The sequence below is a fragment of the Melozone crissalis genome, unplaced genomic scaffold (genome assembly GCF_028551555.1).
Source record: "Melozone crissalis strain CALT ecotype California unplaced genomic scaffold, PUWL_Pcris_2 ptg000009l_1, whole genome shotgun sequence".
NCBI classification, from domain to species: Eukaryota; Metazoa; Chordata; class Aves; order Passeriformes; family Passerellidae; genus Melozone; species Melozone crissalis.
The window spans coordinates 9,916,268-9,941,393 of NW_026535787.1; the positions used below are offsets into that span (position 1 = coordinate 9,916,268).

Consider the following 25,126-nt stretch of genomic DNA (forward strand, 5'->3'; position numbering starts at 1 on the left):
CAAATTAAGATCAAAAGTAGTTAACCTATACGTCTGTATGCATGTTGGTACCCCTAAGGCCTAGAACTAACAGTATGGTAGAAAATTCTTTTATTTCATCACCTAGATCAATTTAAAAAAATAATGAAGTTGCAGTCTCTCTTTTCATATCTTTCTGAATCACCAGAAGGTGGGTGGAGGGAAGATAATGTTAATGGAGCAACCTATTTGGATAGATGCATCTGTTGGCATCGATAGTTTCAAGCTATATGCTTAAAGTTATTTCAAGCTATATGATTACTGTTATTTCTTTTGCTTATACTCTCAAGGGTGCACAAATAATTTTTTAAAGAGCCACATGATCTGTAACCAATTTTTTGGTTACCATTTTCTTTGCTTAGCTCTATATGTGTTATTTAGGGAAAATGAACAGCTTTATCATTAAAGTCAGTGATAAAGAGACTGTGTTAAAAAAATCAGATTTCTTTGTCATAGATTTCAAGCTATATAGCTGGCAGTTCTGATTTACTGCAAAAGTATAAAAAACCAAACCGGAGCATTTCAGATATAAATTAGGTGGATTTAAAAAGGCTGGCCAAGCTTGCTGAGAAATAAAAAAATTTTCATCAATCTGTGTTTCCTCTGACTTCGTTACACAATTTCATTTCTTCTCACCCTTGTGTTTTAATGCAGACGTCAACCTGTGAGTCCTCCACCCCCTCCAAGGCCCATCTCCCCACCTCACACCTACGGATACATCTCAGGGCCCTTGGTCTCCGACATGGATACGGACGCCCCGGAGGAGGAGGAGGACGAGGCGGATATCGAGGTGGCCAAGATGCAGAACAGGAGGCTCCTGCTGCGTGGCCTGGAGCAGACCCCTGCCTCCAGCGTCGGGGATCTGGAGAGCTCCGTGACGGGCTCCATGATCAATGGCTGGGGCTCGGCCTCCGAGGAGGACAACATCTCCAGCGGGCGCTCCAGCGTCAGCTCCTCCGACGGCTCCTTCTTCACCGACGCCGACTTTGCACAGGCCGTGGCAGCAGCCGCCGAGTACGCCGGGCTCAAAGTGGCCCGGAGGCAAATGCACGAGGCAGCACGAGGTGAGTGCTCCTCTGCTCCATGTCGGGGTCTCCAGCTGGTCAGAGTGACCCCGAGAAAAGTTACAAAGTCTTTTTTCCCAGCCCAGAGCTTGAAGGAGTCAAGAAGAGCTTGAAGAGCTCTTCATTTCTCAGTCTCAAGAGGAGAGACCGAGATATGAAGAGGCCTGACTCCTTCTTGTTTATTGCTTTTTATCTATAAAATTCTTTCTCTTGTCCTGCCAAGGTCTGCTCAGCAGGACAGTCCAAGGCACTCTCTCTGCCCTTGGGGCAGTGTTTAATCTTTATACTAAAAACTACTTGTACAATATTTACAATTACTTTCCAATACCTATCACCTGTGTTAGACAGCGAGCTTCTACTCTAAACCAATCTAAAAGTGCCAACATCACAGCAGAAGATGGAGGCCAAGAAAAAGAAGGAGAAAGGCTGGACATGCCCAGATCCCTCCATCTTGCCCCCTGAACCTCCATTCTAAAAAACCTCAAAATCTACTTTTCCACCTGTGATAACTTCACTATCATTCTACTTAATTTGTCGTGGCTTGCAGGTCTTCATCTAAGGTAACTTGCTCCACAGGTCATAATCAAAACCACAGGCATTTTGGGCTCTGTGACAGGGTCTCTGGGACCCCTGGCAGGGGTCTTGGCTGCTCAGGACAGCCAGAGGGATGTCCTGGATCCTGACATAGGAGAACCAAAAAAGTAGCCACTGTGGAATGAACCTGTCCATAGGCACTTTCTGAACTCTTGTTCTTGGGATGTTTACAGGTCAGGAAGGGGCAGGAAAGGAGTTTTGGTGAAACAGTTCAAATAAATTGCTGCTCTACAGTATTTTTCATAAGTAGCTCGTAGTTCTTTGGTCTCACTGATCACAGACAAACACCAGCCCTGCTGGTGGATTTGTACTCAGAACTGAATGAGAGAGGGGAAAATAAAGGATTATAGAAGTCTATCTTTTCCCAGTATAAGGCTCCCAGAGTTTTCAGTTACTCAGAAGAGCGTTTCAGCCACAAGAGAAGAAGATTTAATCCCTCTCTCTTGAAGTGTCCAAATAAATAGTAAACCTTTAGATTCATATTTTCCCTGTTTTTTTTTTTTTTTCTTTAGGAATTCTGTTCAGGCTTTTACTGCTTTATTATTGGGATGAGCTGTCTTTGTGTTGGTTTCATATTTTGATAGCTGTTATGAATTGCATTTTAAATTATAGAGTATGCATATGCAGCAGGGCCTTATGCATATGTTTACGTTTTCACTTTTCCTTTCTCCTGAAACACCACTGAACATATCAAACATGATATTTGAAATATTGTATTTTTTACAACTTACTGGATACTAGTAACACTGGATATATACAGATATACTGGATATATACAGTAGCCTTACTAGGCAAAGTGGATATTGTTACACTTCATCTAAAGAGTACAGCAGGCTGGCATCCTGGTTTCAGGCAGTTGCATGAATGTTTTGACAATCAATCCTGTTAAACTGCCAGACCTGCAGAAGAGGTACTCTGTCACAACTGTGTCCACCCTGACTCCACAGATTTTCAACCTTCCTCCCATTTCAGATATCCTCTCCCAGTTAACAGTCCTTTGTTTCATTTCAACACAGCTGCTCATTATGAAGAGTGAGAGGGGAGGTAATTTAGTAATTCTGGATGAAATCCTGACCGATTGAAGTAGGTGGCAAAACTCCCATTCGTACCCACGGGGCCAGGATTTTATCCCTTTTGTACAAATAAATTCCTATAAATATGTGTAGAGGCTTACATGTTTAGAAAAGGTCTTTTTACATACGTTTGCTAATATTTTTGCAACAGTTAAGTTCATTAAGCAATGATCTATGTATATTGGTATTGTGTGTGCCTGACTGCATATCCTAAAAACATGACACTTCTTATCTGCAAATAATCTGTGATAAAATGCCAGCCATCCAGCTTCAATGCATTCCTGAAAATTCACTCAAAGTGGCAGAGGAGACTTCTGTACCTGAGACCTGCTGGTCACTTGTTCTGCTTATGGCAGGGGTGACCTCGTGTGGCCCAAGCTAGGGGAGGGGGAACCTGAAAGGGAAATGTTCTGCTCTTTCCAGAAACTGGCTGGGTGGGAATCCTGCTTGTGCTTGCCTGCTGATGGATTTCGTGCTCCTGGGGCAGGAGCTACCAGCTACCAAGCAGCTGGATAATTTCTGTGCAACCAAGCCAGCCTGCCTAATGATAGGATAGCAAATGCTCCGATTTAGTTACAGCTCATTCTAAAATTGGATGAGCTTTACTATTGTTCCAGCAGTGTATTTTTAGGTTTTGTACAGCTAGAGCATTCTAATGTGAAAAGAGAAAGTATGAAAGGTCTTATTTTAGGTGAGAAGAATAATGGCTATTGTTCTGTAACCATTTGCAGGCCGTAGACATTTTCATGCATCGCACTGTCCCAGACCCACCAGCCCTGTATCCACCGACAGCAACATGAGTGCTGTTGTAATACAGAAGGTCCGACCTGCCAAAAAGCAAAAACACCAGCCAGGACATCTGCGCAGAGAAGTCTACACAGATGGTGAGTCCACTGAAAGGGGTGAAAGCCTCAGTGAACCTTTCTAAATGTGCATTCAGTGCGTGCACGTGAAATTTTTCTGCAGAGATAACGCCGCGTTTCAGAATTCAGTGATTTGTGTTTCCTGTTGCTAAACAAGCTGAACAGTTTAATCATTTTAAATGCCAGAGTTCCTTAATACTGTACATTGATGCTGCCACTCCAGAGCTTTGCACCTGTTTTCTATAGTGTCCTAATCGGCTAATTACCGTCATTAGTTAAGAGCCCAGATAGCTTAAATAGTACAGTCATTGAGAATAATGCTTGGTTAGGATTAAAATCTTCGTTCACGTGATCGGCTATTAAGACCTTCAAAATGTGCCTTTTCCTGAAAAAAAGCAATTCACCGCTCAAATGGTGGCCAGCACAAATTCAGTGAATTGTAATCCTGGCCACAGCATTGTTGCAAGCGGTTACTTTGTGAGTGAAAGCAAAATCTAATCATCTTCTCTCGTGCCTTCACACACAATATCAACTCTTGCTGAAAAGGTAGTGCTTGTATTCTCTTGGGGGTGTAGGATGATAATGCAAACATTGTGATGTTGTCTAGAGAGAGCCTTTAATGAAAATGCCTCAGGTGGTGCAGCTTTTATTAAAGCACTGCCTTCCAGTTGTATGAAACAATCCGTGGGCTTTGTTAGAAATTCATGTAAGATAAATTCCCCAAGACTTAACCCATCTTGTCAAGTTTGCAGAATTTGCTAACAGGGGGAGATGTGGGGGAAGGGGAGGGGAGGGAAGGGAAAAGGAGAGAAGGGCAGAGCTCCCCACCTCCTGCTTCTCTGCAACAACAATCTGATTAGGACTTTCATTACCAGCCTGAATTTTTTCAGAGAGGGGCATCATTTGCCATTATCATATGAAAGGCTAATATTATAGATCCTTATCCAGGGTTACAAGAAGGGAGTTTTGAACCACTTCTCCCTGTGACTCCTGCCACTTGACGAAAAAATTTAATACAAAGCTCAAAGCACGATGAGCAGAAGTAATTTAGCAATGAGCGGTTGTCCGTGCTATTATCTGTACTTTATTGGGAGTATTTTCTCTCAGTAGCATCTATCTGATATTAGGCTGCGTTAAATGCTGGCATGACACAGTGCACCTGGGCCTCTTGGCTTGTGCCCAGGCCCCTTCTGTCAGCCAAACTGAGCTGTTGGAATATTATCTGATTTCAAGAGGTTATTACAGTGCTTTTGTGCATGTTTGCTTCTGTGAAAGGACAACACAAGGTGTAAATCCCAAAACTGTACCAGAAACATTACGTTTATGAGGCTCCTGTAATGGCGTTTCACTGGATTTTTATTGACATTTTATCAGCTTTTATTCTCTTGAAGAGAATGCTCTTAACTGAATAATTGGCAAAGCATCAAGCCTCAATACAAACACAATAGTTAGGACATCAGAAATAAATAAATAAAGGTGTTTTATGTGGCCATTTGCTTCTAACACAGGGATAAATAAGAGGTGGGCCTATATTTGATGACAGGTTTTTTGTGAAAGTAGTTATACAGAGTTAAATCATAGAACTGTTGTCATTAGATGTTGCAATATAAATTTGACAATCATGATCAATATTTGTTTTGTGTTATGTAGCACCTGCTTACTTCAGCATATTTTCTAATTAGGTAAGAATTTCCACTAACCTTTTTATAGTGCAATACAGTGTGATCATTCAGGGAGTAGCAAATAATGGCTTTAATTTCTGTAGATCTAATAAAATCCAGTTCAAAGGTTGAAGGACTTATTTGGTTTTGATTTTTTTTTAATTATAATTTTTCCCCTCAGTCTATTTGCATAAGTATATTTGGAACCTTCCTTTACATTCTAACCATTCATTTTAATAACTTCATCTAGTATATTGTGACCCTTTAGAATTAGCTATAAAGTAACATATAGTAATTGTTTTCCTTAGGTGAAGAAAAGTGCTATGGATGCATGAATGAAACATTTAAGCACAGATATATTTAAGTTTTTATACTGGCTTGATGATTATTATTTATCTTTTTTTATAAAGGAGTGCCTGATACAGAGTGGCTTTTTTTCCCCATAATGAGTAAAAATATATGTGTTTGTAGTAGTTGGGAAATAAAAAACAGAAGTATTCAATAAATAGTGAAAATAGAAAAATATTACTTTCATTACTACATTACTTTCTCAGGCTCTAAAATGGAATTTTAAAGAATTGCATAGAAAGAATTTTCTACTGTTCCCAAATTACCTGAATTAGTACTTGCTAGTACTTCTATGAAACACAAGTGTAATGAAGAAGTTAAATGAAGAGTTGACAGGAAGGATGTATAAATAAATTAAAGATTTTCATGAATAGTTGAAAATGCCAGGAGTATTATCAGCAGCAATATATATAAATCTTTCAAAATTCTCTGTTTTATTTTCATCATACAGACAAATCTGTGAAAGAGGTTGGTCTTTCTAAAGGTGTGTTTGTTATTAATGTAGCAATAAAAGGCCTACTACTACCTATTTTTAAATAAGAGTGCTCTCTGATCTACTCTGCACAGTCCAAGTAGTAACAATTTTCTATTTTCTGTGAGCATTAGTTCAAGTCAGCTGCCACTTTATGTGGGATGGGATTTCAGCTCACTTGTTTTGTTCCTTGACAGTCATCCAGGCAGTGAAATGTTCTTCATATTTGTTGCTAAAAAATCTTTGCACAGTAGGTGGTAAGGATTAAAATGTATGAATTTTTAATTGCTCTTCATCTAGCCTTTTAGGAGGGTTTACTAAGAATGCATTACAAGAACCAACTAGCAGATGTACCCTCCTTCTCAACCTTGACTGACCTACTTACATATTTAATTTAGAAAACCAAACTTTAAAAGGCTATGTTTGTCTTTTCTAAAAATATATATGGGAGACTCTCCTCTGAACTTTCTTGAATTGATTTATCAGTTGTTACAAACCCTAGAATTGTAAGCATGTAGATAAAAAGGATAAAAGTACTTTGCCATTGTTCTGATTGAGTAGGTCTTTCAGTAGAAATTATGCCTTTCACAGTTCACATGAGATTTTAAATCCTGATTCTTTAAATCTCAGAGTGAGGAAAAAATACTAAACAGTTTTGCAACTAACTGGCTGAGACTGTAACTGAGTTATTTAGCTGTGTTACCAATGACATGATGTCAGGGCAGCTGAATTTCTCACAAAAGGCAGTTGAACATCTGCCAAATATTCCTTGAATTTTCACTTGGAAATGTTAAGCCTTCATGCATGCCAACACCATTTGTACTTTTTGTCTCCCTCTGCCTGTGCAGTACAAAACAATCTACTCTGTATGAGGCAAATTTTAGCAAGGTACAAAAAAAGTAGGAATGAATTTCTTACTCTGCTAAAAATCAGCTTGTTACTGAATTATAAGAATTTTCAGATGCTTGTCCTCTTCTCAGTCCTTACTTCTGAGCCCATTATGTTTTTTAAATACAGAATTTTTTACTTGAGGGAGGTTTTGTGGAGTGAAAATTGTTTTGATAATTATGCAAATGTACATAAAAGAAAAAAAAGGCAACAGCTTTCATACATCATACTGGGCTTTGCTGTATTAATTTGTCCATTCAGTTATTGTGTACAGTGTGAGCCATGTTTCTTGAGAGACAAAGCTTGAAAACAACTTCACTACATGAATAATAGCTCAGATTATGATGTGTCTGGAAATCTTAAATGCTGGCTAAGGCTTTGTCAGGAACAAGATTGAGTTTTGCCTACCAGCATTGACATTAAATAGACTAAATATTCACTTTGCATCTTACAGAATGATAGAATGGCCTAGGTTGGAAGGAACCTCAAAGGTTATGTGGTTCTTACTCCTCTGCCATGGCCAGGGACACCTTAGACCAAGTTGCTCAGAGCCCCATCCAGCCTGGCCTTGAACACTTCCAGGGTTTGTCTTCAGTATTACATCAAATCTGTAACTGCTATTTTCTTCAGGGTATGACTGAAAAAATCTGCTGCTTGATAGAGTTGAAAAGAGAGAGTTGCCTAATGAAGCCCAATTCCCTTATTGGCCACTACTTACAATTCATCTTGTGCTTATTTGTGGCGTCTCAGCTTTAGTGTTAAACTAATTTAGCAGATTATTTTTCCTCAACACTGTTTAGCTTATGCCTTGGTTCCTATGTGTGTTCTCATTTAGAAAATTATCCTCTCCCCTTTCAAAAGACACCTATGGAAGGTTTCTCCTGTAGGCTGAGCTGTGAAATGGCTTCCATTAATTGTTTGAGTTACACGGGAAGCAGGATAACAGTGATACATAGACATGAATGAAACTTGTGAGCACAGCTGACCTTTAACAAATACTTCTGAGTTCTTTTCCATTGGTTTGATGTTGCTTTGTGATTTATTTTTATTCCTTACAATGGAAGCTTCCATTTTGCTTTTAATAAGAAGTGTGCCAGTTTGTACTCGAGGAGGCAGATTGAATCTGGATTTTCCCTGTGATCTGAGCTGTTAAAATAAATACCACAGGGGTGTAATAGTGTTGACCTCTGAAAGGGATTTTTTTTTTCCCCTCTGTTAAGAATTCTTCTCAGTCAGAAGCACTGTGTTATAATGAAGATTTTTACAGTTTCCCTGCAGGTTGCAAAAATGTTCGTGAAAGCAAATATCACTTTTCTTTAGTTATTACTGTACCTACCATAGACCTGCTGCCAGTTTATGAAATATTTCAGTGCATCTTCCCTTTCCATAGTAAAGATTCAACACCACTTTGTTCCTTGTCCTGTGTAGCTGTAGAGGATTCTTGAACAAAGTAGTTTGTTCCAAGCTATATTTAACAGGCTACAGAAATGTTCCTTCCCTTCATATTTGTTCAGCCATGGCACATCTGCTGGACACGGGCTCCAAGGGAGGCTGAAAGGCTGATGTTGGATATCTACACTCCCTTTACATCAGCAGGTTCCAGAGCAGGGCTGTTCAGTGCTTTATTGAAGAGAAAGTGAGAGGAGCATGTGGCACACAAGAAATTGCATTGTCCTGGTTTCAGCTGGGATAGAGTTAATTTCTTCTCCGCAGCTGTTACAGGGCTTTGTTTTGGATCAGAATAAGAATGGTGTTGATAATGTTTTTTTATTAAGGTGTGTTTGTCTTAAGTCAAAGACTTTTTTTTTTCCTTGTCTTTTGGTCTGCCAAGTGAGGAGTTGCACAGAAGAAACTGGGAGGGAGCATAGCTGGGACAGGTGACCCAAACTGACCCAAGGGATGTCCCACACCATGGAACATTGTGTCCAGTATATAAACTGGGGATTTACTCAGAGGGGTTCAGGAAGAGGGGTCTGGCATTCATTGGTCAATGGATGGTGACCAAATTGGGAGACCAGTGGGTGGTGAGCAATTGCATTGTGCATCACTTTTTTTTCCCCTCATTGTTATCATTATTGTTATTGTTTACCATTATTGTATTATTTTCCTTTTCAATTATTAAACTATTCTTAGCTCAACATACAACTTTTATTTTGATTGTCCTCCCCATTCCACTGGGATGAGAGAGGTGAAAGGTTGAGCAAGTGGCTGAGAGGAATTTCATCTCCAGCTGGGCTTAAAACCATGACAGTCCTTTTTGGTGCCCAGCAGGGACCCCAAAGGGTTGAGATAAGGACAAATCTGACCAGAGTTAAAAGAAAAGCACTGGTTGCAAAAGTCTACACTTCTGAGTTTGAGTATCTTCATTTTGAATCAGTGTGTCCTTTTCTGAGGGAAGATATACTGTGAGAGGAAAGTTTTCCTCAGGAAGGAAAGAATTGTTGGAATCTCCGCAGGCTAATTTGGAGTTTGTCTTATTTTTTAATCCAAGTTCTGTAATTGCTAACAGTAATTGCTGTAAGTGTTCTGTGAGGGGTGGGGTCCATCTTCAGCCTTGCTTTGGAAGAATAGTTTTTGTGCTCAATAATCTTTACTCTGGATTGACATGGATTTATGCGCTGGGCTTTCGAGGAACAAATTACACACAACTGAGGTCTTAGGCAGACTTCACATGATTGCTGATTTGTAAGAGGGTTATATACTTACATATACTTCTTCAGAATAACGCTTTCTGCAGCAGATATTAACTCTTAAGATCACATGGGTGTGGATCTTTATGATTCAGAAATTCAAATTTGCATCTACAGAGCTGGGCAGCCCAGTGAAAATAGTTTGGTTTGGACCTCACCTGCCACCAAAGAGAATTTTTGGACATTTTTAGAAGAGATAGTCTGAGTGCTACTCTGATGGCTGGAATTACAGACTTTCACTGCTGAGGCTGTGTACTGAACAGAGGGTACCTCTCCAAACCATGTTTAGCAGTTACAGATAACAAAGGAATGCAGCATAAATGATTCTGAGCTTTCTTGCCCAGTGTGTTGTAAGGTTTGGTGCTGTGACCACTTCCCTGTGAGCCTGTTCCAGTGCCCAGCCACTCTCTGGGTGAAGAACTTTTTCCTGATATCCAGTCTAAACCTCCCCTTCATTTTGATCCAGCCACTTAGTTTATCCAAGCTTACATTATTCCTTTTTAGGGTTTGCAAATGACAGTCTGTTTTCTTGAAAGATACCTGCAAATATTGAGTGTTAGGTAGATACTCAAAATTAAGTCTCAACAGTCAGTTGTTTACCTTTAGCTGCTCTCCAAAACTGCTAAAATCAACAAACAAACTACCCTGATGGGGTTTGTTTGTTTGTTTGCTTTGTTTGTTTTTTTGTTGTGGGTTTTTTTTTTCCACCAAGACAGTAGAGTTATTGCAGCAGGATATAATTTCCCTGAAGTATGTCCAACCTTATGAACCATACTTTTTGACATCTTTCTTCCTCATCATTCCAGTCCAGCCAATTGATAAAATTTCTAGTCTTGTTTAAGACAGGCTAATTCCAAGATACGTCATCAGGTGAGTGTGGTGGATGGTTCCCAGTAAGCTTGCACACAACACTGAATTCTGCATTGCTTCATCTTTCCACAGGGCTGGATCAAGTCACTCATGCTTTGTGTCACTGGAAAACTTCTCAAAAATGTCTGGCATCTGCCATATCTGAACTTACATGTTTATATTAGATATCTACTTTTTCTTACTCAGGATTACTACCTTTGTTTTTGGCCTGACGTAGGCAAATTTAAGTTGAAACATTTCATGGAATAGACTCAGAATTAGCTGTATATATAGTGATGGTGTTTGAAAAACACAGCTGCTCCCTGATTTTTGTGGAAGTAGAAAGCACACTATTACAAAATGCTGATGTTACAATTTTTAATAGTGACAGGATTTTTCCTAGCAATTTCACTTGAGAATATTAACCTCATCTCACTTTTTTTAACCTATTGTTCTCTTAAATCCATGTGAATTGTGCCTATACCTTTATTGTGAACTGCTTTTGTATTGCCACTCCCTTGCTTGACTCCTGTATTTTTTCTTCACATTAATATTCCACAGAGCACTGTTGTATCCTGATGAACATTTCACATATTCTAGTTTTATGTCCTAATCCAAGAATATAAAAATATAATGAAGTAATTTATGTGTATTCTTAATGAATAATATTTTAAAATAGTCCAAATTTTAGAACTCCTTAAGCTGTGCTAATTTAAAAGGAGAAATCCTGGAATTCTTTGTGCCTTTTCTTCTTTTTTCTTTTTTTTTTTCCTGAGAGTTTATTACTTTATTGACGGCACTTTTTTTTTTTAATATGTCATGACATAACCACAGACATCAAGGATATGTGTGTTATTTTAACCTACTATTTTAAAGGAAGAGTGTAATAATGCATATAGTTTATCTTTACATATGTCAGCAATGCATCTGATACACGTTCTTACATCCCAGCTCGTTTGCTTTAATGCTCACTGCAATGAAGGCCTTGAGCAATTCTGCTGTATTCTTGAATGGATTTAGCAAACAATTACAAATGTCAGGAAGGAGATGTTATTATCCTTAATACTTTGTTGCTATCCATAACTGATATCCAAGAGCCTGAAGTTTTTGGTAATGATTTTTAAGAAAATATTGTGATTTGCAAAGGCATGGAGAGGTCATCCTTTGTGTTTTTAAAGCTCAAGCTTTTGGAAAAATACCCATCAGCAGTTTCAACAGTAACATAACACTTTTTGGGGTGGAGAGAGGAGGGCGGAAAGCGAACAAGAGCATCTGTTTCTTCAGTTCAAAGTCAAATGTTATTTCTTAATTTCACTGGTGTGCAATGTCATTGTAATTACTCTCAATTTCTCTTTCACCCCCCCAGATCTGCCCCCTCCTCCTGTGCCCCCTCCGGCCATCAAGTCCCCGACGGCGCAGTCCAAGGCACAGCTGGAGGTGCGGCCGGTGCTGCTGCCCAAGCTGGCCTCGGTGGACGGCAGGACGGACAGATCGGCGGACAGGAAGGGAGCCAGCTACAAGGGCAGGGACGGGGCGGAGGGCAGGCAGCACCCCGACCTGCGGACGGGCTCGGCCGAGCGCCGGGAGCCCCTGGAGCCGCCGGCAGACGGCAAAGCGCGAGCCAGCAAAGCACCAAAACGCGACGGCGCACCAGCAAAGAGTCATCTTCTCCAAGGTGGTTCTGCCGGCCCAGGGCGGGCTGGGGTGCTGGGTGTGGGGCACTGGGAGCTCTGCAGGCTGGTGGTGGGGAATTAGAGCTGCTGAGGTGCCACTGTTTATGTAACTGTGGTGTTGATATGGGGCATGCTGGAGGATCTTGTTAGGGCAAGACGAGCTTACTACAAGCTTACAAATCATTCCTTTTTTATTTTGCTGCCCTTAGACCCATCATGTATTAAAGGTAATGCTGAGAAAACCAAAAAGAAATATTCCTCAAGAGCTGTAAGGATCAGTATCCTTGCTCCTACCATGCACTTGTAGTCTACTTATATTTAATGTATCTAATTATAATCTGGTTTATAAGGAGGCTGAATGAAGCCAGACAGTAGATTGGTAAATCAGAAACTTAACTTTCCAAGCAAAGGATCAACACTTGGCCAATTTTGCCAATTTGTAGAGGACAAAAGGACATTGGTCAATTTGTAAAGAACAGAAGGACATTGGTCAATTTGTAGAGGACAAAAGGACGCTTGGCCCATGTTGCCAGTTTGTAGAGGACAAAGGGACAAACCAGAGGACAAACCAGAATGATACCTGGTCCTGTTTCAAGAGTAAGAAGGCCCTAGTAATTGTGGATTAATAACAAATACTAACCCACACAGCATTATATGAGCCAGACCTGATCAAGGAAATCTCTTATATATGAAAAGTGTTAAGTTTACTAATTAGTGGAACATGCCAAGAGTTCACCAAGAGCACAGATTGATACAAATGCCTGGTCCCCAGATTGATACAAATATCTGGTTCTTTCTACCTACAGGTATTTAGGGATAACATCAGGGGTGTTTGGGTATTATGTTGGTTAAGCAGGCATGTAAATAAAAGTTTGATTACAGTGGATTGCTGTAGAGAAAAGCCATTAGAATGCTACCATAGAGGATGGTGGTGAAATATTAAAGCATGGCCACTGATTTTGTCTCAAATTCAGCCTGAGAAATGCAAGGTCCAGTATTTACATGGAGTGAGTTCCCTGTGTCATACTTGTATTCTCATTTTCTCCTACTCTGTCATATCCAATATATACTATGAGGGGTGAGGGTTTTTTTCATTTTCCTGTAGAACATGGAACAGGGATCCTAAATTGAAATGAAATGGACACTAATCATGAATTAGTTTTTCTGTAGTGGACGTTACCATGTAAAGACTATAAATTTCCTGGAGAAAGCTTCTATAATGCTGCTATGAAAGCAGCATGTTTCATGTTCTTGTCAGGCATTACTTTAAACCTCCTGAGAATCATAAAAAGTAAATCAACTGCATGCAGAAATTTTAGGTTCACAGTGTCTCTGGGCTTGTAATCTTAACAATGTTAAACATTTCATTATACAGAGGACATCCTGCCGTATTCTAGACCAACGTTTCCAACATCAAATAATCCCAGAGATCCCAGCTCCTCCAGCTCCATGTCGTCAAGAGGGTCAGGAGGCAGACAGAGGGCAGATCAAGCCAATCTAGCCCGCAGGAATGTTGCAGAAATGCAAGTACTGGGAGCCTATGAACAAGGAGAAGAGGAAGAAGAAGAAGAGATGGAGGTAACTGCATTTGCAATACTGAAGATGACTGCAATAAAGCTGGTTTGGTTTTTTTAGACAGCTGCCAGAAAAAACACTTTTGAACCAGAAATATTTCTGTTCAGGAAAATTAGTGCATTTATGTGTCAATTAATGTTATGCCCAATCCAAGTAAACAAATTTGGAATGTTTCAAAACATAGAAAACAAATCATATATAGTATAATGTGTCACCACAGTAAAACTTATGGAACAGGACTTGCAGAAATACAATAGTTTGAAGAGCACTTTGCACTATCCAGATTCTTTCAAAACTGAAAATAAAGAGCTAGAGCATCTAAGAACACCATGGCATTGCCTTTCACATCTTTTGACAGTTTATCATTCTGTAGATACTAAGATATAAATTTTTTTATTAGATACTTAGATACAATTTTTTTTCTCTACTTTTTCTGCCTAATGATATTGATTCAATTTAAATACTGATTGTAGAAAGGGTGGCCAGCACAGTCGCACTGCTGTGCGTAATTTAAAGTAGTAACTATCATTTAAAGATAGAAAATCTCTAAAAAATATGTAAAATAAATTTTAAATTATAAAGGTTAACATGTATTAATTCATATCTTCTTTTTTTAATACAGGAAACAGAAAGCTGAAGACAACGACATGTACTGTAACAGGCTTTTAAAATCTAATCAGAAAAAAAATAAATCACTTAAGATGCCTCAAGTCTGATGATGTTTGACGCCAGAAATAATGTTCAGTGCAATCAGAGTGTACAATTTTTCCTTTTTCCTCATGCCATCAGAATGCTAGTTTTTATTTTACTCCTTCTTTGTAAACCCTCCTCACTAGGAACGGCCCTCGCCTACTCCGCAACGTCGAGCGCGTCGCCTTCGCTGCCCCAGCAGGCAGGGGAGCTGCTCTTGGAGGTGCTTGGGCCAGCTGCTGCTCCAGGATCGGGCCAGGAGGGAATTCCAGGGCCTAGGATTCCCGGGTTTCTCCCCAGCCCGGCGGTGCTCAGTGCGCTGCCAGTTCTGCAGTGAGCCAGTCGGTGACACCGCGAGGGACGCACATGGCAGTGACCAAAGAGCTGCCCAGGGGAACAGTGCACAACAGCCTCTGGTTCTCGGGGTTCCTCTGTGGTCTGCAGCCACTGCAAATGCCATCTTGCAGTTCTAACACAGACTGTGTGTCTTGTGGTCTGCCAGTCTCTTGCTAACCTTTTGCAGATGATACAGTTTGACAAATGAAAGTAAAATTAATTTGGGACGAGATGGCTCTTATTGTAAATATGTACTCATTTTAAACCCCTGTGGTACTTTGATTTGTCTTTCCATTTTCATCATTAAGTACATTCTTATTAAAAATGTCCTTTGGGATAGGCAGGAGGTAAGCCAATGTGATTGCTATTTGCCTAATCATAGCATGAGCAAGTTTATCTAAAACTTTTTTCCAATTTTCAGCTTCAACACTGCTTATAAAAAAAAAACCAATGGACATTTTTAGTAACAATTAGGTAATATCATCAACTGCTACTGGCCCAAATCTCAGACCTCTACTTGTGTCAATTCACCTTAAAGAAGAAGTGCCACTTAAAGAAGTTTTGTTTGATCTTGGCAATGATTTTTTGTAATGCACTGCTTATCTTTTTTTTTTTTTTTTGGTTTTAAAAGCACAATCACTAAACTTTGTTTGTAAACCATTGTAACTATTAACCTTTTTTTTGTCTTATTGAAAATGTTAAGCATTTGTTTGGGATATTTTTCATCTTTTTGTTAATGCTCTATGTTTGTATTTGGAATATTTGAATGATGACAGATGGTAAAGTAACAAATGTTAATGTGGGCCATAATCAAAACACTTCTCACTTTTCCTGGACTTACAGAAAATTACCAATTTTTCTGTGGCCTCTTTCAACATTGGATTATCATTAAAGCTGAAATAGAGGCATTAGTTGCATTGAATTTGCCAAATGATGTCCTCTGTCTGTAGATTTTCTGATCTTTTTTGTAATTATAAAATTTCTTTGTCATTGGTGCTAATGGAAAAATGTGTGTTTGTTTATTGACAGCTATCAGGACTAGCCCCAATGGAAAAAAAAAAGAAAAAAAAAAGTGTTTTGGTGTTTACCGAGGACTGAAATTTTTCATTTAGCTAATTTTTAAAGAAAGGTTCCATAGAAAGGGTGTGCAGTACTAAAGGAAAATCCATGTGATTAATGTTTTCATTATGTTCATGTAAGAAACCTCATATTTTAGCCATAATTTTGCATACTGAGGATCCAATAATCAGAAAAGTAATTTTTGTCACATTATTTATTAAAAATGTTCTCAAATACATTATCTTTCCTGCGTAGTTTCTTATGTTCCTTGAAGCATAATTTTAGGGGCAACTCTAATCTTGTTTCTATTTGCAAGAGCCAGGATCTGTTCCACTGAAATCATACAGCTACAGTAGCATAAGCAAATTGGGAGAGCTGAATGCAGCCTAGGATTTTACATAATTACAGTTGATTGCCTTAAAGATCTGATTTCTGGGTGCTTCGTGGACTGTGATAATGAAAACTTCTCTCAGCCTGCCAGTTTCCAGTGAGAGCTGATGAAGAAAATCTGTACCAACAAAGCATTCACCTCAGGGGTGAGACACGTTGGCTGCCAAGGAGGTGAGATCCAAGTAAGTGAAGAGAATGAGTGTTTAGGATGTTTGTTGGGGCCTGCACAAATTCAGGTTTCCTTTTCATGCCCGCTGTCCTGTGCTGTGACTATTCTGTAGTTGGCTGAGCCCTACTGTGGGTCATGGTGGAGTAGGTGATGGTCTCTTTTCCCCTCTTGTATTTTCATAAGCCTGTAATCATACTGATCACCCTTTCCTTATCCTCTGTCCTTCCTCCCAGTTAAAAATCACTGATTTTGGCTGACACACTTCTCTGCTGTCTAGCCACAGAACACTGCTAGAACCTTAACAGGCACAACTCTCAGGTACAGCTTTTTTTCATAACTGCAGCTTTGAAGTGAATACAAAAATTAGGATTAAGTTAAACGTGTAGCCTTTCTGTGTTAATTTTTTTGGGATGTCTTCAGTCCTTGTGCCTCAAGTCAGCATGTGTTAAAGCCAGCATTATCCAGGCAGGAGCCCACAGGCAGCCTGGGATGTGCTGTCATAGACATCTTATTGTGAAAATTCTTTCTTAGGATTTTTTTCCCTTCTGAGCAGCTGAGGCCTCAGGAACAAAATGTAAACAATGGTTATCTGCTGCTGTGGAATGCATCAGGTGGATTTTTGATTGGCCCATCTTGGATGTTTATAATTAATGGCCAATCAAGGCCAAGCTATCTCAGACAGAGTCCTAGAGAGCTGCCTTTTGTTATCATTCCTTTCTAGTCTATTCTTAGCTTAGCTAGCCTTCTGAGATTAACCTTTTCCTTCTATTTCTTTTTAGTATAGTTATAACATAAAATATATGTATCATAAAATAATAAATCAAGCCTTCTGAACATGGAGTCAACATTTTCGTCTCCTCCCTCATCCAAGAACCACTGTCACAAGGTACCACAGGAGATATCCATCTGACTGCACCTTTCCTTTGGAGGAGGCAGGAGAGGTTTTACAGGCACAGCTGACAGGTTTTGCTGGCACCAGAAACAGCCTTTTGGTTTGGGGTGAAGCCATTCCCACAGCAGGCTGTAGGGAACAAGGTGGAGCTCAAAGTGTCCCTGAATGTGTCAGCCCATTGGCACAAAAGCTTAACCTGCTGCCAGATGTGTTGTGTGGCATCTCAAAACTGGGATCTAGCTGCAGCTGTGGTGTGCAGACCTCTGTAAGGTGTTTCTGCCCAGAAACACTGGTGCTGCATGCCCAAAATAACAGGTACTCACTTCATTCTCTGCTGGGACAGTGACAAATTGAAAACCCAGTTTGTCATGGATATCCCAGCGATATCCATGTCCATCTGTGGGGCTTCACTGGAAGTCAGGCTCCAGCTGAAGTTCTGGCCTCAGCCAGCAGTAAGTGGGAAATGCTGCCCTATGAGGCTTTTTAAGAAGTTATTATAAATGTGTTGATGGTTGATGGTGTTCCCTAAGAGGTTTTTTGGATTGTTTTGTGGTTGCATTCACCTGTGTCTGGCAGTGTCTTGAGCAGTTGTCACTGAGTGTCACAGAGTTGTCAAGGGTTCCTGCACCCACACTTGGTTCTTGGTGCACTCTGGTCTTACCAAAACCAATGTCACTAAGAGAAAATATGTACAAGGTTGATCTTGAGATTATTACTCCTGTTAGTCAATGTAGAGACACACTTGCTTTAGTGTTTGCCATTGAGGTACAGTAAAATGAGGTAATTTACACAAAGCTGGATTTCCTAAAGAATTATGAAGTGATTGGAAAGCCAACATAACCAAAGTAGTGTTCAGGGGCTTTGATTATGCTGTATACCTGAAAAAGCAAGTACTCTACAGTACTTTTGTGTGCTGAGTTAATATAATGCATGTAGACATTCTGTTTTTCTCTTGTAGTGTTTTGTATGAAATCCTGTATGAGTTCGTGTTAAATTTTATTTTACTTGAAGTAAAGTAAAACTTTCTGATATACTATGAAAGAGGTTTAAAATAATATTTAGAAAATTTTATAAAATGTCTTGCATATATTTTAGCCTTTTTTATCCAATGAGTTTTTTTTCCTATGAGTAATTATTCTGATTTGTAAATGACAAAGTGCTTTTATCTTAGGGTAATGGAAATATGCCCTAGATCTGTATTTGGAAAAATTGTACAGGAGTAGGTTAGCTGCACCTGATCATGAAACCCAAACAATTAGTTTTGCTTCAGCTCTTGTAAATATAAAGTATCTACCACCTCACTTGTATTCCAGAACCAACTATTTGTTAAAATAACAACCTGGTTAATTTATAGCTTTAGTTAGCATGTAAACTTTACACAATGTTTTGCTTCTAACATTCTCTACTTTATTTTTCTTTAATCTATTATCTTCCTTCAGTAAACTTAAGGGAGAAAGAGCTTCCATGGGAAAACTGGAGGATCTGTCCAACATAGCATCTGTTCTGCAATATGCTTTTCTGAAAGCCAACATCCCACCTCTGTATTCATAGCTCCTAAAAGATTTTCTGTCAGCAACAGATTCTTCTATTAAAAATTTAAAATGCTGTATCCCCTAAGTGAAGTTTACAAATTAATTAAAGGATCAACTTGCAGGTGGAGAAAATTATTTTATACCTTGTTATTGCTGCTGTTACAGATGAAAATTCTTTGCAAACTAAAAGCTTTCTGTGTACGTATATTATAATATGTTTAGTGTGTACAAAGGAAGATTCTGGTATTTGAAAATGCAGCTATTCATGTGTATGGAATTTTGTATTTGCTGAGATTAAGGTTGGGAAATGAGAGTCTGTTCCAAACACTCAGATGAAAGGCAAACTTGTTTATGGGTGTTTGAGGTTTGCCTTGAGGTTGCACATGAGTAACTCCCAGTGTTGCCATGGACATCATCCTCACTGAACATACCCTTCAACAGTGTCATTTTATATTGGACTGAGTGAAAATTTGAGAATTTAGCCCCCACAATGAATCTTTAAAATTGGGAACAACTGTGCATCTCAATGTGAACTGTTTAACCATATTTTATTTTCTTCAGAGTTCTTTTTTCCCTTGTCTATGATGATTTTTCTGTTGCCTAGAAATATGTTCTTCATAAAAGCCAGAGTTGTCTGTGGCAGTGAAATATCTGAGGATTAGGACAATTGTTTTTTTAACAGCTCCCTTCTTTTTAGCAAGCCACTGAATGCTGGATCACAGAAACATTGAAACATTTTGAGATGACACCATGGAAATGAGGATATTTATACATTTACTGTCCATGTTAAGGATGCAAAAAAATTCCATCCTATTCAGAAGAGAAAGAGGAATTGATGAAACTGCAATCCAGTCTTTATGAAAGCTACAAAGCAGGGAAGCAAGCTGGAGAAGATGAATCAAGGGATATAAAAAGCAAAAAAAAAAAAAAATAGAGGCACCAAGGAACCCAAGTCTCATTGACACTAATGGCAAAAATAATCTTGAATTAAACTGTTCTGGAAGTGAATTACCTGTTTATGGAATGGCAGAGAACAGCCATCAACACTGGAAGAAGAGTGAAATCCTTGCTGGCTGCTTATTTTGTTTGGAGTCCTTGCTAAATATACACCACATGGCCTCATTTTAAGCTACTAGAAGAAAAAAATGAGTTTTTAATTCACCATGGTTTTCACCTTGTGGCATGAGATGATGAGGATGGGACCTGCTCAGTTCTATTCTCTATATCTGCCATAAAGTGGAGCCAATTGCTTTTCAGATTTTTCTTGGAGCATGACAATCAAAGCCATGAGGATAAAAGTGGTGCTTATTGATTTTTTTTTTTTCAAGCCTGAGATATTTTTAGCAAAAGCAGCATCAGGAAATGTAGAATAAAACTACTTAGTATCGACTTCTATTCTGTGGCTTCCCACCAGTCTTAAAGCACTGCTGTGGTTCAAAGTCAGCAGCAAGGGATAATAGTGAAGGAGCCTTTATGGGCTTTGATCCATAGAAGGACAAAAGCAAAATAAATAAAAAAATTAAAAGAAAAACCCTCCACCCCTTCTTTGAGCAAATGGTAACTAATAGGATATTTCTGATCTCTATCTTCTAATTTCTGTTTGGATAGCATGAAAATAATGGCCAAGAACCTTTATTTCTGCTCTGTTAATTGTCACAGTATCAAAGATATCATTATATTCCTGAAAATTATGTTTGTACAAGAAATTGCATTCTGCTGAGCTGAGTACAGAGCAATGCAGTTCCTCATACCTAGTAAAAGCCTGAAAAAAGTGAAGCTGGCCACAAAGTTGTCAGCAGCATGCCAAGTCTTTACCCCACTGATTACTCACTAATATGAATTAAAGTAGAAGTAAAATGTTAGTTCCCATAGCCTTTGTTAATCGTACCACAAAGGTGGCAGCATTTGATGGCTTAGGCAGCTTAACATTTACAAGCCATCATAATCCCAAAGTCTGTATTTCTTGGATACTAATACCTGAAATAGTGTCACAGTGCAAGGTGCCAATGGACTCCTGTCTTACAGGAAACAAAATCCATTTAGGCCCATGGAAACAATTTATGAGTGCCAAATGGCTACATAGATAGATTTATCTGTCTGTTTCTGGAGCTAATTTCATTCTTATGTGATTCCTTTAGGAGGGGCACATTCCTAAAGCATGCTTCTGCTACTGTAGGTTGAATTCTTTGGCAGGACTTTCCAAGAACCATCATCAGCTTTATGTGCACAAGGTGTAAAGGAAAAGACTGTACATTTGTTCATCAATCTGAATTTTTCTGCCCTTCTATGATGCATTATGACATTCTTCACTTGCACTTTACCTTTTTTCCTACAAAACCCAAGTCTCTGGCTGTGACTGTCTAGTTTACTAAAACCTTTTCTGTCTGTTGATCAACTCTGTGATTTTGGTGAGTATTTTGCACATGCTTCTCTTCAGGGGAAATTTTTGATTTTTCCATTAAAACTCCACTTTCCTACTAGTAGGAAACCAACATCACATCTTCACTGGGAACCTAATACTTGAGAGCTCACTGTGGCTGGCTAAAATGAAGGCAGGCAGTTAATCCAGAACACACACTACAGACTCCCTGTCCTGCCTATGTAGCTCTTCTGAGAATTTACCAAAATCACAAAGGCTAGCAGAGAGCTGATGTTCAGTTTCTGAAGGACTGCAGTGTTTTCCTCTTTTCCACATGAGTAAATGCCACAAGTACAGATGCTCTGGGAGTGCAGCACCTGGTACAGTTCTTTCTTCCATCCACGTGTACATTTGTAATTCTCTGGCTGCCACAGGTCTATGCCCACTGTGCTCAGAGGAGGAGGAGGTTAGGTGAGGCACCAACATGAAGCTCAATTTAAGGTGAGAGGAGCTGAAGAAACTTTTTTCCAGAATATTAGCCTTGGACCATGAAAAAAATCAGGTTGTCAAACCCAAAAACATTTGATCTTCCTGCCGTGAGCTGATTGGGTGTGCAAGAGCTTGGAAAGGAGTTGGTCTGAAATGTTGCATGTACTAAATCTAGAATTTAAACAAGGGAGGTGAAGAAGGGGGTTAAAACCGGGCTTACATGTTTTTTGTTGTTTGTTTTGGTGGATTTTTTTCCCTGGAAGAAGAACAAGTAAAGACCATTCTGTTCCTACTTTATCCTATATGAAAGCTCAGGAGTTACATCAAAACCAAGTAACTGGTGAGTTTGCCATTTTGGCTACCACAGTAATCATCATAAAATCCTCAAATGAGACATTACAGCCACATCCATTTTTTACAGAGCTAACAGATTAAAAAGGCTGTGCTGACAAGATACCAACGAGCAGCTCTGAGCCCCATTTTAAAATGTGGGTAGGAAAAGAACCTTGGAGGAATATTCTCACTGAAATAACAAATGAGTTTAACTGTATTTCCTGCATTAGGAGGGTGCTACAGACACTTAACTTCTGCAGCAGATAGCCTCAGAACAGCCTGAATCCCTGTGGCAATTAGAATTATGATACACTGGGATTAATTTAATGTCTGTCAAGCACTCTGAATATGAACGTTTCTGTATAAGCCATAATAGCAGGAGCACTTCTGTCAGTTTTGCTTTGCAATCAGTCAGGCTGTTTTCTCAATAACTTTTGGAGGGCTTTTATTGAGTCAGTTAAGCAGTCTACTGAAGTGCAACAGATCTGCACTAGAAAGAAAAAAAAATAAATTATGTGAATTCTCGTTTTTGTTCCATGCTCACTGCTTGTAGGCTTGCTTTCTTGGATGCATGCACACTGTCACTATGTTTTGACATCATGCCCACACTGGGGAAATGCAGATTCCAAGTGCCAGGAAAACACATATGTACTAATTTCACTTGCTTTATACTTCTTGTTGACAGTGGACTATGAAAGATGTTAGTCCAGCTAACAATGGGAAAATTTTGCTGCTGTCAGTGATACACTGACAAAGTTCTTAATAAAACATATGACTCAATTCATAAATTTTAAAAATAAATTAATCTCTATATTGCCATCAATTTATAGAAAAGATAAAAGAGAAACTGAGGTGAAAAATTTAAATGGAACTTTTGTTTAAGTGTATGTTGGTTGCAATACTTCAGCAACCAGAAGAAAACAGTTCTACATGGATTTCTGATTATTGTCATTAAACCAATTTTGCGTTGCTGAAAGATAGCATGTTGATTTTTCTTTTTCCCAGAAATACTGAAACTAGTGCTGAAAACTATTTTTATTGGGAGTTAGAATTAGTTAGGAATCTCATTCAGAGAAGCCTTGTGTGACAGATTTGTGAAGAATGTACAAGAAGCATTCTCAGTATTTCTTCAAGTATAATGGGCAGCAAAGAATCCTTGTCACTTTCTCTTTTCTAATCAGCTTCTTAGAAACTTCAATTTTCTACAAACTTCAGATCATCATTCTTGCAGCTCAGTAAGATATGACAGGATATTTTCCTCCTCTTTTCATCAGCAAGTGGCCGAAATTGAAATTTTAAACAATTCTTTATTATTGAATAATTTTCATTGCAGCTAAAGCATAACAAATCCTGGCCCGTCAAAGCAGTAGAATGCTGCTTCCAGCCTGTCTGCATTTGTCTGAGGTGGTTGGATGCTCTGGAGAAGGGCTGTTTCATGATATCCCAGATGTCCCATCTGGGAGCTGGGCTGCAGGAGCATTGCTGCCCTGATGCAAATACTACAATATAATTAGTATTAAAATGTAAGGCCTAATGATATTCTGAGACTGTCAGTGCAGCCCCTCGAGGATCAATTTTGGGACAGTCCTATTTAATATTTTCATTAAAGTACTTAGCTCAAAAGCAGGAGTCTGATAATGAAATGTGCTGATCACAGGAGTTGGGAGCAGTTGTTGTGGAGGAGCAGTGGGTCACCTTGAGTATCAAAAAAGCATGATATTAACCAGTTCACTATGCAAAGTCATGCTCTTAGGGATTAATACAGATGTCCATTATATGCTGGAAATTCATCAGTTGTAAAAAACAGTGAGGAAGAAAAAAGCCTGGCTTGTTTTTGTTGATCACTGAAAATTCTAGAAGCTCCCAGTGAGATGATGCCAATAAAAACAAAGCAAAATATATGCAACCTGAGATAGCCAATAAAATATATTTTCAGTCGAAAGAGAGAAATGCAGATGTCATTGTCTCAGCACGTATGAAAACACAAATGGGATGCTTTGCCCAAATCTAGTTGTTTGTGGAGCTGATGCTGCAGGGGAATTATAGAAAATTACAAGTATCTGCACTCTATAATCAGATCTGTTCCTTGTAAACAGAGGGATTGTAGTAGTGTGACTTTCATCCATAGCATGGTGCAACATTTTAGTAGGAGCTGTTATAAACAAATGAAAAAAAACCCAGCTCTTTGACATGTTTATGTGTGAAAAATCCAGGATAATTTCACTTTAGTTTCAATGTAATTGGTCTAAAATTTCAGTGAAAACTCACTCTTCACTAGCAATCTGTTGATGGCAGGACTCAACAGGAAAGTTGTGAAAGCACAGGATGCAACTTTTCCCCTGACATCTGAAACTCTGCTTCTGAAACTGGCTGAAGTGATTATCCCATTCACTCTCAGAGCCAGGCATTAAGGTTAACACTTAACTCAGGCTTTTCCATCTAAACTTCAGTCTGAAGATAGAGAAAGCTGAACAGTTACCTAAGCGGTTTTAGAGAAATGGCAGAGTACCAATATCTCAAGAAAACCTACAGTGGTCAACTTGGTTTCACTATTCAAACAATTAAATGGATGGATAGAAAATAATGAACTTCATTCCTGAAGTGGCTGATCTTTTGGAGATGGATCCAAAGTGGGATGTTTCACCATAAATTGTAAACTAGAGGTATTTTAATCTGTTTGCAAAGATGACAGCTGGGACAATCTGAACTTCTGAGATAGCTCAGAGAACAAATGTAAGTGAAAATGAGGATATGAGAAGGGAGAAAAGTGAATCTTCCAAAAGTAAAGCTGAAAAAACACCTCTCAGGAGCATGGTCCAAAAGACAAAAGTGAAGAACTCTGAGATTATGGAAGCCCCCAGGAATCTGGGAGAATAAAAACCATGTAAATAAGTGCCATGCACAAACTGGAGAGCAGAAAAAAAGTTCCCTCATGGGTTAGTTTAATGCAAATAATGGAGGCACCTGGGCTCCACCTGCAATTTTGTACTCTGGTGGGTTTTTTATGCTTGGTGGGGCTTTTTTGCATGTTGTTATGTATTGCTTTGATTCCTTTCTGTGAGACTGCTGGATTGATTCTGTGTCTGAGAGCACATCTTTTTCACTTGAG

At 39.1% G+C, this 25,126-nt stretch overlaps 1 protein-coding gene across 4 annotated transcripts in view; it reads left to right on the forward strand.

Moving 5' to 3' along the window:
• The window catches only part of ROBO1 (roundabout guidance receptor 1), a 680,236-nt gene extending 665,422 nt beyond the window's left edge, over positions 1-14,814 (forward strand). For all 4 annotated transcript variants that reach the window (XM_054270279.1, XM_054270278.1, XM_054270280.1 and 1 more), the window contains 5 exons: positions 673-1,082; positions 3,481-3,633; positions 11,887-12,195; positions 13,569-13,771; positions 14,391-14,814. In XM_054270279.1, coding sequence (XP_054126254.1) covers positions 673-1,082; positions 3,481-3,633; positions 11,887-12,195; positions 13,569-13,771; positions 14,391-14,405 — 1,090 coding nt within the window. In that variant the 3' untranslated portion in view covers positions 14,406-14,814. The remainder of the gene's footprint in view (positions 1-672; positions 1,083-3,480; positions 3,634-11,886; positions 12,196-13,568; positions 13,772-14,390) is intronic.
• The last annotated feature ends 10,312 nt before the right edge of the window (positions 14,815-25,126 follow it).